Raw genomic sequence first — 14,949 nt, 5'->3', positions numbered from 1 at the left:
TCGAGCCAATTCAAGACATCTCAGACAGACATCTAACAATTAAAACTGCCCTGTTATTGGCAATCACCTCTCTAAAGAGAGTTGGAGATCTCCAGGCCCTCTCGGTGGCCCCTACCTACCTAGACTTTGCCCCTGGTATGGCCAAAGCATTCTTACACCCTCGAGCGGGTTATGTTCCGAAGGTTCCCTCTGTCACACCACAACCTATCGTACTGCAGGCCTTCTGTCCTCCTCCCTTTCGGGAGCCAGACCAAGAGAAGCTAAACTGTATGTGTCCAGTGCGAGCACTGGACGCATACGTCCACAGAGCTGCCCTGTGGAGAAAATCCGACCAACTGCTTGTTTGCTATGGTCCTTCTAACAAGGGTTCTCCTGCCACCAAGCAGACCCTTAGTCGTTGGATAGTCGAGGCTATCAACGTCTCCTATGAGTCCTCTGGTCTTCCCCCTCCTTTGGGGGCCAAGGCTCACTCTACTCGGGGTATGGCGGCCTCCAAGGCCTTCTCAGCAGGTGTGTCCCTCTTGGACATCTGCAACGCTGCGGGGTGGTCCACGCCCTCCACATTTGTCCGATTTTACGATCTTGACATGCGAGCCACGCCGGGCTCTTCTGTTCTCTCGTCTTAGCTGTGCTCTTCGGATACACACTAGGCAGGGATTTGGAAGTCTGGCAGCGTTGGCACATCGTTCCCCAAAGCGCTAGACGCAGCTCGAGTTCCTGAAAAGGAACGCCTCAAGGTTACGTATGTAACCCTAGTTCCTTGAAGGAACGAGACGCTGCGTCGCAAAGCCATACTCCCGGCACCCCTGCCGGCGCTTGCTTCCCTACTCGAAGCTGAGGCCAGCTGCACGGCACATGCTTTTATAGCTTCCTGGTCGCTTTGTCACCCCGCCCGTGACGTCACGCCTTTCCGATGGACGGATTGCACACGATATTCAGAGTCGGTCTCGTCAGGGACGTTCCCCAAAGCGCTAGACGCAGCGTCTCGTTCCTTCAAGGAACTAGGGTTACATACGTAACCTTGAGGCGTTTTTCTGCTGTATGCAGAAAAGTGGTGTAACAGTTATTCATTCAGTTATTCATATATTTTTGCAATAGGATTGGTTAATACTGTACAGTTGCATTTTTAATTCCATACTGTTATTCCACAGTAAGATTTACTTAAGTAACTGAAAAGTAACACATAGAATTAAACATAAAATTTTGAAGTAGAAAAACTAAAATAGTATTTTGTAAAACATACTCAAAAATGTTCGCTTTGTTTACAAAATGTTTTTTTTTTCTTTTTTAATTAAATCAGGGTCAAACAGATGAAAAATAATAATAACTAAGATCTCTGTCTATATACATTATGTAAAATCATATAATACCATTTTTTTAAATAATAATCATGATGATAATAACAATTCAAATTAAAATGTATAAATTATATAATATTATAATATATTTTATTTGTCTCTTTTAATTCTACTATTTAAAAGTCATTTTAAATTATTATTATTATTATTATTATTTATTTATTTATTTATTTTTTACTATGTTAAGTGAGAAGCCATTAGATGTATTTTTATTTATTTATTTTTATGAATGGCAGTTACAGCACCCTATTATGTGTAATTGTGCAGAGATTGAGCTCACAGGTGTAATCATATGTGTTTACCTCATGCTGTGTCATCCTTGCTTTAGGGTCCCATGGTGCCCCGCTTCAGGAACACCATTTCAGTTCAATGACTTCTAAATCAGCATGTTCCGCAAGCACGCATAATATGTCGCGCCACCTTCATGCTAATGTCTGGATGTTGTGCATGATGTTTTTGAACAAAAATCCTTGTTGTTTTTGTAACTTCTTTGTAAGGTTGAAAATCATTTCTTTTGTTAAAGCATTATGGGGTTTTTTTTCCCTCTTGAGACTGAAGTCAGGCTTATTCCTGCAGCAGTAAATTGCAATAAAAGAGCACCACCTGCTATGTTTTCTTTTGGTTGTCTACATTGTGCTCTGTTTATTTGTGCAACCCTGTTTAATATGAATGAGTCTCTCTCTCTCTCTCTCTTGCCCTCTCTCTAATTTCGTATGACCTACATAAGATGACCAGAAATGTTTTTCTTTCTTCTTTGAGCATGTCTTACCAGAAGGTAGTTAAGAAGTCCTCTGAAACCTCCTGTTAAAATGGGGGGGGGGGGGGCTATAGAGCGTCTTAGAAGCAAAATAAAATCTACAAAGACCTGACCATCCCTGTAATCTGATCGAGTCCCATAGCAGCTAGCGGCGCACATTTCATGATAAGCAATCCTTCGTCTTTTGAGTGTGGATGGAGACGGGCGGCTCAACTGCAATGTAAGAAGACAATTATCTCTCAAAACAAAAAGAATAGATTGTATTTTTGACATAAAAAACCTTTTATCAAAAAAAAAAAAAAGATTCAAGAAGGTGCAAAATAGATACTTGTGTATCCTATGAGCAAAATACAATTACTCGTATCAAAAACAAAATCTGTTGCCCTTATAAATCTCTCCAGAGGGGGAAAAAGATAAGCTTTCAATATGAGCTGTCTTTCTAATCCCACGATTAAATGAAACCACCAAGGATGGTCAGATAAATGTTCTCACTCTCATTGTCTCCTCAGATACTGAGGGACGATCCTCTGGAGTCACATTTCTTATTTGGGGATGTGTTTGGAGCAAGATAATGTGCTGAAAGACTCTTTCGATTGAGATACAAGTGTAAGAAGAGTGCTCAGGGAGAGTACAGAAAGAGCTGGAGAGGGAGAATTAGACAGAGGCTGGGGCAATGAGTCGAGTGTTTTAAATTTCAATGTCAAAGTTAAATGTGCATTAAGTGTGTGTTGACAGAGTGACATATTTAGTTATTTGCCAGTGTTGGGTAAGTTACTCAAAGGCGGGAACGGAGACGTAAGTTACCCTGAAGGCGGGAACGGAGACGTCACATCGGTGACCGACGAATTGGGATATCACTTCGATAGACCAATCTACTTCGAGTGCAAACTAAATGAGCCAATGCACATTGACATGCAATTATTGCATCCAGCTGCCGCTGATCACAGCGTGAGTATAAGAAGGCAGCAGGTGCAATGCATACCAGGTTTTCACAGAGGAGCCGAGCCAGAGACCCGGCGGCTCAGCAGTGGTACAGCAACCGTGGCAACGGGACGAGACATCTCCATTCCCTCTTTCGAGAAACGAGGGTTACGTAACCGAGACGTTCCCTTTCAGTCGATCACTCTCAGCGTCACATCAGTCACCGACTAATTGGGATCCCTACCAAAGGGCCATGTGTGCTGCCCCTTCCAGTGCCCTGTGCGAGCCACTTGCACCCCTATTAGGTGTAGACCGGGACTCAGAACAAGTAGCTCCACTCACCGTTGTCAAAGTGCTACCTCACTGGGTGAGACTGGATAACACTGGGAAAACATACCCGTTCAGCTTGGAACAGGATGCTGCGGAAGCAGGAATCAGGACTTCATCTTCAACTCATTTAGCTTTGGCTTGACAAAATGTATCACTGTGTGACCCAAAGATTTTATGGTGCTGTGAAAATTGGTGGTATTATGTTTTTAGCAGTAGTTTTAGTATTTGTTATGTAATGTGCTTTTGTCATTATTATTATTATTATTATTAGAATTATTCATAATTATTTATCTATCTATCTATCTATCTATCTATAATATATATCTATATCTATAATAAAAATTATTTCCGAGAAACCACATTTAAAAATGTATCATAATGTTTTTCTGTAAGTGGATCAGGTCCAGAAAATTTATCTTGAAGGTTTTTCCGCTTTATATCAATGACCCCCCCCCCCCACCACCACCCTCAAAAAAAAAGACTTAATCGCAATAATTTGTCTGTGAAATACAACACAATAGTGTTTATGAAGAAATTTTTTTGGTTGCTCAAATAGTACTTGGCAAGGCTGACAGTTTCATGCAATAAGCTATATTTGTTTTTCAGCGAGATGGCAATAGCGTCATGTAGCAATTTATCACTCGGTGGCGAGAACAACTGCACAAAACATGCTGGGTAACAAAGGGAGAATGTTCACAATCACATGGTTGTTCTCATGAATTATTTTGAGTTATTGTTATTAGCAGCCTTTTCCTCAGAGAGAGAGAGCCGCACTTATCACGTCTAATTATACAAAAATATAACAATTTCTATGAAATATCTCATACATTTTAAATGTGGCAGCAGTCTAGGGTTTCTTTGGCATGTATTCATGGTACTGCAGAGCCATTAAGAGTTCCTCTAATTTAGAATTAAAGGGAATTCAAATGCACAGATATGTTACATTCTTGTATGTGTTTGTGAAATTTAATCACAGTAGGAGGAAAACTCCCCCGAAGTGTGTGATCCTGTGCCATGTTAACACCTCCTAGTGCTGTTTCATTTTCAAAGAGCCTTTCATGTTCTCAGGAGTGAGAAAAGGTGTCATACCCTCTGTACTGCTGGATCAAAGCAGCACAAATCCACAAATGTCTGTGAACCAGCCAGTCCTCCATCCCTAACCCCACTGTCCCGAAAAAACTACAGTAAAGCTCCGTAAAATGTTTTACATTTTTGGTTTTCAATATAAAATCAACTGGTTTATTTAATTCTTAGATAGGCGTGAAAAGAGGAGAAGAAAACAGAACTGGGGCACATTTCAGGCTGAGTTTGAACCTCCATCTCTCATATGCCATATCTCAACTCTTCTGTTTATTTCTTCCACGCACCACAGAAGAGATTTTAAAATATATGTTTTGTTGTTGTTGTTTGTTTGTTTGTTTTTCAAGACTGGTCCAAAGCTGTTTTGGGAAGAAAAATCACCTTCATTGTTTCCACTAATAAATATATATATATATAGGTTTTTTCTGTTTTGTTTTTTTTTCAAAAGGAAACTCATATAGGTTTTTTTTATTATTATTATAATTTAGAGAAATGTAAATTTTGGATGAAATATTCCTTTAAATTTTCTGTATATGAGGTTTATTTTTAGAATCCAGTGTTGTGATGTCTATAACACAGCTAGAGCCCTGGATGAGCCCAGCTTTAATGAGTTTCCAACATCAGACTATACCCTGTAGTGCCACCACTTACCACCTTAGTAGAGCTTAGGATGATAGCAGTTGACATTACTACTTTTGAGGATCTATTTAAAGCACAACACATTCTTTACCAGGGTAAAACTGAATTTGGGACTTAGGAATATAATAGGAGGGATTGGGGAAAAAACTGTGTGTGTGGTATGTGTGAATTTGAGAGAGGCCATGGCCTCAGTCAGCTCTACTCCCCTTGCTAGCCACCTGCAACATCTGTCTGCAGTGCTGCCGCATGGTTAAGTGTATCACAAGGATTGCAGGTTGGGTCACAGGGGTGGTTTTACATAGGGTTACTCTGCTGGTGCCCTGTTAAAGGGATAGTTCAGCTAAAAATACAAAATCTGTAATTTATTCTAGGGCTGCACAGTACTGGAAATTAAAACATTTCAGTCATTTTTATTCTGCAATATATACTGCAGTATAAAAAATACAGAAATTTCCATCCGATGACTTGAATAGCTATATGGAAAGAATAAATCATTTTAGAATGATTGGGGGGATTTTGTTGGGGGTGCATCGGCAGAGAAAATAATAATAATAATAAAAAAATAAAAAATACTTTTTATTTTGAAGACTTCTTTCCATGTGAACCATCTTTGTAGCACTAAATTATAAAAAAAAAAATAGAGGAAAAACGTGTTTCAGTAACCATAAATTGAACCATAAATTAAAAAAGGTTATATTTTTATTTTTTTCTGTTTTAATTTTAAGGTTTTAGTAATTCTGTTGCTTTATTTTTCATTTTTAGTATTTTTTGACTTTTTATTTTAGTACATCAACTTTTATTTTCATTAGAATTTTTATTGTTTATGGTTTTAGTTTTCATTTCATTTGACATTTTGGTTAACTATAGTAACGCTGTATCCTACAATGTAAAATTTAGTCTTAAAATTAGTCTTAATTTTTTTCATCTTTGATTTAAAACATTAAAACGTCAGGCTTTTTTTCTTTTTTTTTTTTTGGATGGATTGCCGGCAAATGCATGACATATATTTGTCTTCACTTTGAAAAGGTAGGTATATATTTGTTCAGGTGAATGGTGACTATTGCAATAAAGTCATATTGCAATATATTTTATTCCGATATATCATGCATCCCTAATTTACTCATTTTTTCCAGACTTTCTGCGTAACACAAAAGAAAATACAGTTTTTAGTAGAGTCAGAATTCATCCTTACCTTTTGTGAAACAAATCTAAAACTTTTGTTTTGTTGAGTTAGCGTTCCTCTCAAAGGCTACCTCCGAGTGGTTGGGCCTCATATGTGTGTGAATCGAATTCCCAGGTTTTGAGGGTATTGGTTGCACTTCCTGCTGTCTGAAGACAGCTCTGCCAATGAGGGAGTCTCCCTTCAGGCTAGCCCCCTAGTGCACCCCTCCTTGGAGTCCTGAAATTTGGCTCACATAACATCCTGCAGTGACGTGCCACCCTTAGCACTCGAAGTCATTGTTGAATCAGCATGTCGTTGCGGCCCCCTGTCCTCAAATGACATCCAGAAGCCCCTCTGATCAGCTTCCTGCTGCATCTCCATGAGCCTGCAGTCACATGGAATATCAGCACAGCTCTTTGGGCTTGCCATTAAAACAAACATCCCCAGACACATCTCGTGAGTGGAGGCCCACGACTCGGTTTTGCGTCCCATTGGTACCAGCTCATTTATCAAACACGATTTCACAATTATATAATTTCTGTGGCTTCGGAAAACAGAAGCAGCTGCTGTCTAGTTCTTGTTTATCAATGGTGCTGTATGATTATGACTATTGATGTGGTTTTCTGTGTGAAAAATTATAAATATTGACTGGCATCATTAGCAATCAGCAGATAAATGTGTATATAATTATAAGAACGTGAAGTATGAAAGAGTGTATGCTGTCATCTTTTGATGGATAGATGGTTTGACCGCAGGCAGCTAATCTATTGGCATTCATTACGCATCTCTTACAGATGAACCAAATTTATTCTAAATATGTTTTTATCAACTCTGGTGATGATTGATTTAATTACGAGAGAAGATGGAGTAGACGTGCAGTTTAAATAGTGTTTCATTACTGGAGAAAAAAAAAGAGAAAATGAACTGCTAACAGCTTTCAAAAAAAAAAAACATAAATTTACATGACTAAACTCTCCTTAAAGTGTTTAAATAACTTTAAATATAAAATATTGACAGAAACTGTAATTGGGAGTTTTAAACAGTGATCATTGATTCTTAAAGATGTTTTTTAAACTTCCAAGGTAACAGCGATAATGAGAGAATTCAAATGGCCAATAAGAAAATTCCTTTCAAATATTCCCGGCCCGTAGAGGAATGGCTTCAGGAGAAAGGTAACTTCCTCCTTTTTAATTATGTTTTATTTAGTTATTTATTTCAATATATATAGACTTTACAATTTTTCTTTAGCAACATTTTAAATAAGTTAAATAACTATTTTTTTTATATTTTGTTGCACTCATCACATTTGTTTTTCTTTTGCCCTTTTCAGTGCTCATTGATCTTTGTGTTAATCTTAAAGTCAGACTAAATAATATATAGATTGTTTAATGATTCAATATTAGCTTAGTAAACCTTTTATGAATGTTTTAAATGTAAACATTAAAACAAATTAATTCAAACATAAATTTCTCTGGACTGGCCGATATAAAGGAACGTGGACACACAAAGTTTAGTAAAACACAAGAGCAGCTTGTGGCTGCACAGGAAAGATCATCCAAGAAGAAAACGACAGCATGATTATTGTTTCAGACATTAATTGCATATCATCAGGAACCCTCCTCATTATAATCACTGGAATTACTCAAGAAATTAAGGCTTTTTTATTATAATCATGAAGTAATTATTTCTGGACTCATTTAAACCAAAATTGTTTATTTATTTACTTTAATTTTTTTCTGAATTGTTATGATTTGTGTCATACTGCAGAGCTATAATTCATAACCACAGGATATTCCCTCTATTATTTTCACTGATTCTTGAGACATATGACAAAACGTGTTTGAAAATGTTTCACCTGTCGTTAGTTTTGAATAATATTAATCAGAGATTATTTCTAGAATGTTCACACCACAAATTAACCTTTTTTTATTGTCTTAAATACAATGTTAAATACATTTTACTATATCAAAATATAGCCAAAATAATTATTTGGTACATATTTATCTATTTATTTATGTCCCACGAATCGGTGTTTTGTACATTACAGCATGTGTCTATAACCAAGACACCTTTTTCTGAATTTTACGGTAAGAATGGCTCTATTATGTTAATCTTTCTAATATTTCAGAAAGCATTCATATGCCTGTCAAGACATTTTGTTTTTTAATAGAATGGGTGATCTCTCCTTATATTGTATAGACAATTATAGTAAAACGTACTCCAGCCATCATGAGCTTGTAGCTAGACTCGTTCAGGGACACATAATGGATCTGGTTTATAGTCTGGCCCTCCAAATGTTTACAATGTGTCTCATGGTAGTATAATCCTGGGCATTTCGGAAGAAAATTAAGCCATAGTAATCCAGCACAGCTATCTAAGTTATTGTACTTTGGTTGGGTAGGTTAAGTGCCTAAAAGAGCCATGAATCTTGATGCTAAATGAGATATTTTGTCCTCTTACCAACCCATAACCAAGAAATGTTCTGGATCTTTCTTGCATCCTCAGGGCGGCAGTTAACGATATTCAACACCCAGGCCACTATTACAATTGGTGGTTTAGACCACAAGAGGCCATTTCAGGGCCAACTATCCGGACTCTACTACAACGGCCTCAAAGTGCTCAACATGGCTGCTCAGGGCAACCCTAACATCAAAATCAATGGCAGCGTCCGTCTGGTCGGGGAGGTTCCCTCCGCAGGTTCAGCCAGAACCACAGCGCTCCCTCCGGAGATGTCCACCACCTTTATTGAGACCACCACCACCATGTCTACCACCACCACGAGAAAACACCGCACTCCACCCACAATACAGGTATGACCCCAGACACACAAACACAAATTCAAATGAAAAATTCATGTGGACTGAGACTAGTATTATAAGTTAGTCATCTCATTTGTTTTGTTTGAAGGTTCATTCCAGCATTTCTAACATAATATAAATGGATATATATCTTCTTTATCTGTTGCACAGTCTTTTACAAGTTTCATAGTCAATAAAGTCGTTGTTGCTTCGTCATTGAAAAATGACAAAAGACATTTGCAAGTGTTGTTTCCTACAATGGACTGTAGGTACAGTACATACTCATCTCATCCAGCCTTCTATTTGTTTTCGGTCTTATAAAATATTTTGTTACACAACAGATAATAATAATCTGTTTATTATAAACCAAACTGCAGTTATGTGACCTACTGCTTTAAATACTCAAGCTCTTTAAAGTTGAGTGGATTCTGATTGGCTCTCAAAATCTTTATCATTTATCAGTTGGAAAATATCGTTCTGGAAGTGATTCCAACAATAGTGTTCCTCTGTTATTATATCATTATATATTGATTTATAGTTGTGGTGTGAACATTCCTATTCTCATAAAATAAGAACAACTTTTAAAACTATCTTTATTATAATTGATATTGTTATCTTCCTTTGTCTGAAAGGACGATAGAAAACCGATTTTTAGTTGCTGCATAACTGTATTTTTATACTTCTATTCTCAAACTTTGTTTTATTATCAAATCTTTATTTTTATTGTTACAGTTATTGCTTTTGTTTGAAAGGATGATAGAAAATCAGTTCTTAATTTTTATATTTTTATATTCCTGTTCTCATACTTTTATTTATTTTTTTATTTTTTTATTGTTATAGTTTATTCATATTGATTGGGCCTTATGCCTGAAAATAATTTAAGTCATTAAGTTCAAAGTAAAATTGGTCTAAGACTGAAATTTCCCTTCTAGCTGTTCAGACACGATTTTACCATATGCTGTGTTTATGCGACTGGCATGAGCTTTCACATGTGTGCCTACATCTCCTCATCATTTCTGATTTGGTAACTACACCACAAATAACATCTGGCCCAGATTTACAATTCAAATAAATGAGGACACAAATTCGTTGCAACACAACATGGAAAATAAATCTCTGGAATAGATTTTTGGGAGGTTATTCTGCACTGCTACACCTTCTGTTCTGCAGAACGTCTCAGTTGCGGCTGACAGTGTTCTCCTTAATTTATTACGCTCTCAGTTTGGTCCAATGATTTCCAGTGCACTTATTTGTCAAGCGTAGACCTATTTCTTTAGCTGTTAGTTTGCAGATGTAAATTTAACTTGGGTATTGAAATGAGAAACAATGATTGGACCGCGCCCAGGTCACATATGTCACATATGAGGACAGGGTAAACACATTGCTACAACAATACATTGTGTATGTGTGGGATGTCAAATTATAAATATGCAAAACAGAGGCTTTTGTTTCATTTAGGAGAAGTCACTCAACCAGGTGCGTCTGAATGATTTTCCAACAGTATGCAAACAACTTGCTGCAGTTGAAGCGAGCACAAGCGTTGTCCACGACTTAATTTTATTAAGGTTGAGAGCCTCTCTGACACATTTATGTTTTTCATGACCAAAGAGAATTGTTTATAATTCTCCATGTCCTTTAGATAAAGACATAAGAGCGGGTGAACTAAGCCTCATTCGCACACTCTTGACAACAAAACAAAGTGCCACCCACATAAAGTTTGACCGGGAGCCAATAAAAACTGTGGTTTGGCGAAATGTGATTAGATTGGCCATTTCATGGTGGAAGTGATATTAAAGCCATCAGTCTCCTCTGTGTCTGAGACACATTTTGGCAAGAGACATTTGTATTCGTGAAGCCCCCACAGTTGACCGCGTAAAGAAACTTTGCAACTGACTAATGCTAAGAGAATTGGCTCAACAAATGTGCTCTTCCTAGTCGGCACATTTTTTAACAGCAGATCAGTGAAAGATGTCAAATGGGTCTTTTCTACCTTCAGGTAACCAGAATCAAGGATCTCTGTACTTGCTTCTTTGTATGGAAAAAGCATATACCCAAAACACAAGCTTCTTTCATCCCAAGATCAGACCTGTGGTCTTCAAGAATCTCCCACAGATGACTGAGGTTGCTGAAGAATCTAAAGATTCTTCATAGCAAATTGTGTGTTGCTGCAAGAGAGCAACCAACAATTTGTGCAGTGCTTTGTTATTTTTTTTCTTTTATATTCATTCATTCATTTATTGTTTGAAAGTGAACAACATCAAAAAGCATTTTGCATTTATATAATCGTTTCATTGATTGATTCATTGATCCATCATTTAATATATTATTTCATTGTTTTCCAATCTTATTGTGTAGTTTCAAGGGATATCTGCCTTCATCGGTAAGCATTTTTTATATAATAGGACAATTTTGTAAGGCATACATTTTCATTGCTTTCGTTTCAGTCTAAACTGCTGGGTTTGTGCTGGTCAGACAAAGCCTGACTGAGCAGTAAAACAGACACAACTAAAGTATAAACTCTAGAATAAACCTATGTTCTTTCTTAACATCCTCTGTCTGCATCTTGGGCTGATAGAAGACTATTAATACAGTTTTGGGTACTACACAAAATGCATTAATCGCTGATATTGGGTACCAGACAAAACTCTGTTGATGGGTTTTGGGTACCAGACAAAGAAGATATTTTCTGGCAGGATCCAGGATCTGAAATACCTGAAATGGAGACTCAATCTAGCATTTTTGCCATTGTTGGCAGGATGTCGGCATATCTAACAGTGCTATAAGTGGTGTCCTAGTCCACAGTGAACTATGGAGACAGATATTTCCATTTACTTTAAGGCTGAAGTTGACCGTGTCTGACTTTAGGTGGAAACCGTAGATGCTCAGTGAAGCATCAGACCACATTACAATCAGCACAAACAGGCAAAACATATGCAAACGCTGCGGTAAGAAGAGAGAGCATGCGTCTGCCTGGAGCAGAGCCACGCTTGAGAATAAAACTCTTCTCTGTGACGCAGTCTTGAAAACAGCACTGCTGTGGCTCTTGTTCGGCTTTTGAGGCTAATAGATGTTCGAGAAAACACAGCCATAGATTGTTATCTGATCTCATGAAGCAGTCACACATTGCATGCAAAAGGGTGAAAGACACGTGATGATATTAGAGTGAGTCATTTTGTTGGCGTCACTTAACATGACTGGAATTAAGCTTTTGGAAATAGATAATGATACACCCACAGTTGTTTCTAACGTGTTTATTTATGTATTCATTTTTAAATCCTCGTCCTACGCTCATTGGCCCATCTTTAGATTCAGGCTTTCATTTTAGTCACTATTCCTCTGTTAAGACTAATGCTGGAGTGAATAGCTTTTTGCATTTGAATTTGAATTTGAATTTGTCTGTCACGTCAATAACAAAATAGGTAAAAGCATCATACGGCCAATAAGCAATCACTGAAATGGTTTGTATATTAACCGAAAATTGGTGGTAGATGTCAAGTGATGAGTTTGAAATGAGAATTAAGAGCAAATACAGCCCTCGCTCACAACCTTGATGATGAATGGAGGATTGTAGGTATTGAGTGAAATTGGCAGGAGGATTCTCATTAGTTCCGATCAGTCTAATAGGTCAGCAGGCTGATGGTTCATGTTTGCTTTCACATCTTTAATTTATGTAAACAGGATTAGTAAACAAGTGGTCTGTTACAGTTGGGGAAGGAATAGAATTGTAAACTGCAATCCCCTACATGTGTTGGGATGCAAGATCTATTTTTAAGCAATTTGTATTTGCATTGAACTGGAAGGTGTACGCGTTTTATTCGGCTTAATTAAGAACAGGGATGTAGAGACGTAGAGAAGCCAGGCTTGTGCGGATCTCAGCGTAGAACTCTTTCGAGGTTTGCTTAAGTACACTCTGCTGTTCTTCAAAGAAATCTGTCTGGAAGAGAAGTCTTGAGAGACAGATCACAAAGAAGGATTTTTTTATTATTTTAATCATGTTTAGGAAAGGTGCAGAAACAGAAAAGATATAGCTAAGAATGTTTTCTTGGCTTATGCTGACGGACAAACTACTCAGCCTGTTGAGAGAGATAGCTTTAGAAGATTAGAAGCACAAAACATGTTGCTTTATTAATAAAAATGAAAGAAAATGAAGGAGTTTAATATCTGATCGTGTTCAAAAGAATCCCCAGCTAGGATTAGTTAGGTTTAATGTGGAAGAAATTTGTCATATAGACTTTTTCTTTACTTCGAGGTCTATTTTTATTTAATTAATGTATCCAAGATTATTCGCCAGGCTGGATTGATGGTAAACCTCACACATGAAGGGTGTGTTTTCCACTGGGCATCTGAATCATTCATGTAAGGTAGGTTAATTGAGCTGCACATATTTTCATATCAGAGGGGTGGGATGATGGTTTTCAGGGCAGAAATTTCATTTAATGTCTTCAGAGAGCTAAGGGACTACATTTGGTCCCATACATCCTTTGGCCGCTAATAGGAGGGATTTTGGGCATTAATGGTCGTTCCATCCCAAAATCATCAAATCCTTTTCCTTTGCTGTACTGATGAAATGTAGTACATTAAAGAACTGTGAGCCAGAGGGGATCAAACCCTTAGTGAGACACAGCAAAGGATTTTCTCCTCGAATTAACCCACTTTCAGCCATGTTGTCATAAGAGCTCTATTTGCTTTAAACAGAATCCCTAAGAGAATGATTTAATGCGCTGGGCATTAGGATGGATAATGCATATTATGGTAGTGTTGATTTTATTAATGTTTCAGCTTCACACATCAGGTGCATTTGAAGCAATTTTTTTAATGAACTGTCAATTTGAATATTTTAAAGAAGTAGTTTTATCCAATATGGAAGTTGTTTCACACTTTTTTCATCCCTGTGTGTAACACACAAGAATGATTTCTTATAAAAAATATCCTGAATACTGTTTTCAGTATCATGAAAATGAATTAGGACGGGGGCTGGTAAGATCACAAATGACAAAAAAGCTCCATAAAAGTAATCCCTGTAATGCAATTTAAAAGAACTGCTTAATGTGATTTAGAGATTAATCACTACTGAATGCACAAATTCTTATTTTTTCCAGTGGATGCAGATGGCTGGTCTTGATAAGTATTGATGCTCCTGTTCTTAAGTTGTAAAACACTGAATATATGTAAGACACGTATGTGGCCAGTTCCGGGTATTGTTATCTGTCACCATGCATCTGCTGTGCACAGCAGCTAGCATCGCTTGCTGTGTTGTTGCTGGGAGGACTTATCAAGAAACAAACAAATTACTGCAACGTTGTGATGTACCTCACAGAAACAACATGATTTTTGTGGATTTAATTAAGCCGCCGCACTGGGACCCTCGTAATTGTCCACAATGGGAACAGCTAATGGATATTCCTGCATATTAATTGCTTCCTCATGAACGAAGTGTAGAGTTAACAGAGGCTTAGCAGTTTTGGACTGCATCTTCTAATTATCACGTAACCAGATTTTAGCTTCAATCTAAACGGAATAGGTTTAAACAAAAATACATAAGCTGACATTCACTGTGTATGCACAACAATCTGCATTTAAAAGTACAAAAACTAAAGTGCAAAAGTATGCCTAGTATAAATTAAAAGCTGTACACTTTCTTCTACATGAGAGCTGGCAGACAGTTCAGGGGTTAACTGCACAATCCACTGAGAAAGAAAAAATACTGTCAGCAATAGGAGTTGCTGCACTAACACAATAAATAATAATATTTCTCCAGAGTTGTGTTTAGAATCCAATTATATGGAGGTTGGAGGCGGCCGACAGACAGCTGTGTTGCAGAGGACTGATACATTTCAGAAGGTGCTGATGAGCCACGTGGGACCAGGATATTACGCGTGGGCAGACGTCGCTATCCCTAAGAGA

At 37.5% G+C, this 14,949-nt stretch overlaps 1 protein-coding gene across 17 annotated transcripts in view; it reads left to right on the top strand.

The window, feature by feature from the left end:
* Positions 1-14,949, top strand: part of nrxn3a (neurexin 3a) — a 300,820-nt gene that overhangs the window by 247,874 nt on the left and 37,997 nt on the right. For all 17 annotated transcript variants that reach the window (XR_009424802.1, XR_009424801.1, XR_009424800.1 and 14 more), the window contains 2 exons: positions 7,330-7,419; positions 8,753-9,057. Coding sequence is in view for 14 of the 17 variants with exons in the window: in XM_059518721.1 (XP_059374704.1) it covers positions 7,330-7,419; positions 8,753-9,057 (395 nt within the window). In the remaining 3 variants the exon portion in view is untranslated. The remainder of the gene's footprint in view (positions 1-7,329; positions 7,420-8,752; positions 9,058-14,949) is intronic.

Source organism: Carassius carassius, chromosome 31 (genome assembly GCF_963082965.1).
Source record: "Carassius carassius chromosome 31, fCarCar2.1, whole genome shotgun sequence".
Taxonomy (NCBI): domain Eukaryota; kingdom Metazoa; phylum Chordata; class Actinopteri; order Cypriniformes; family Cyprinidae; genus Carassius; species Carassius carassius.
The sequence above is the reverse complement of the archived record's forward strand: the minus strand, read 5'-3'. Positions and strand labels throughout refer to the sequence as shown.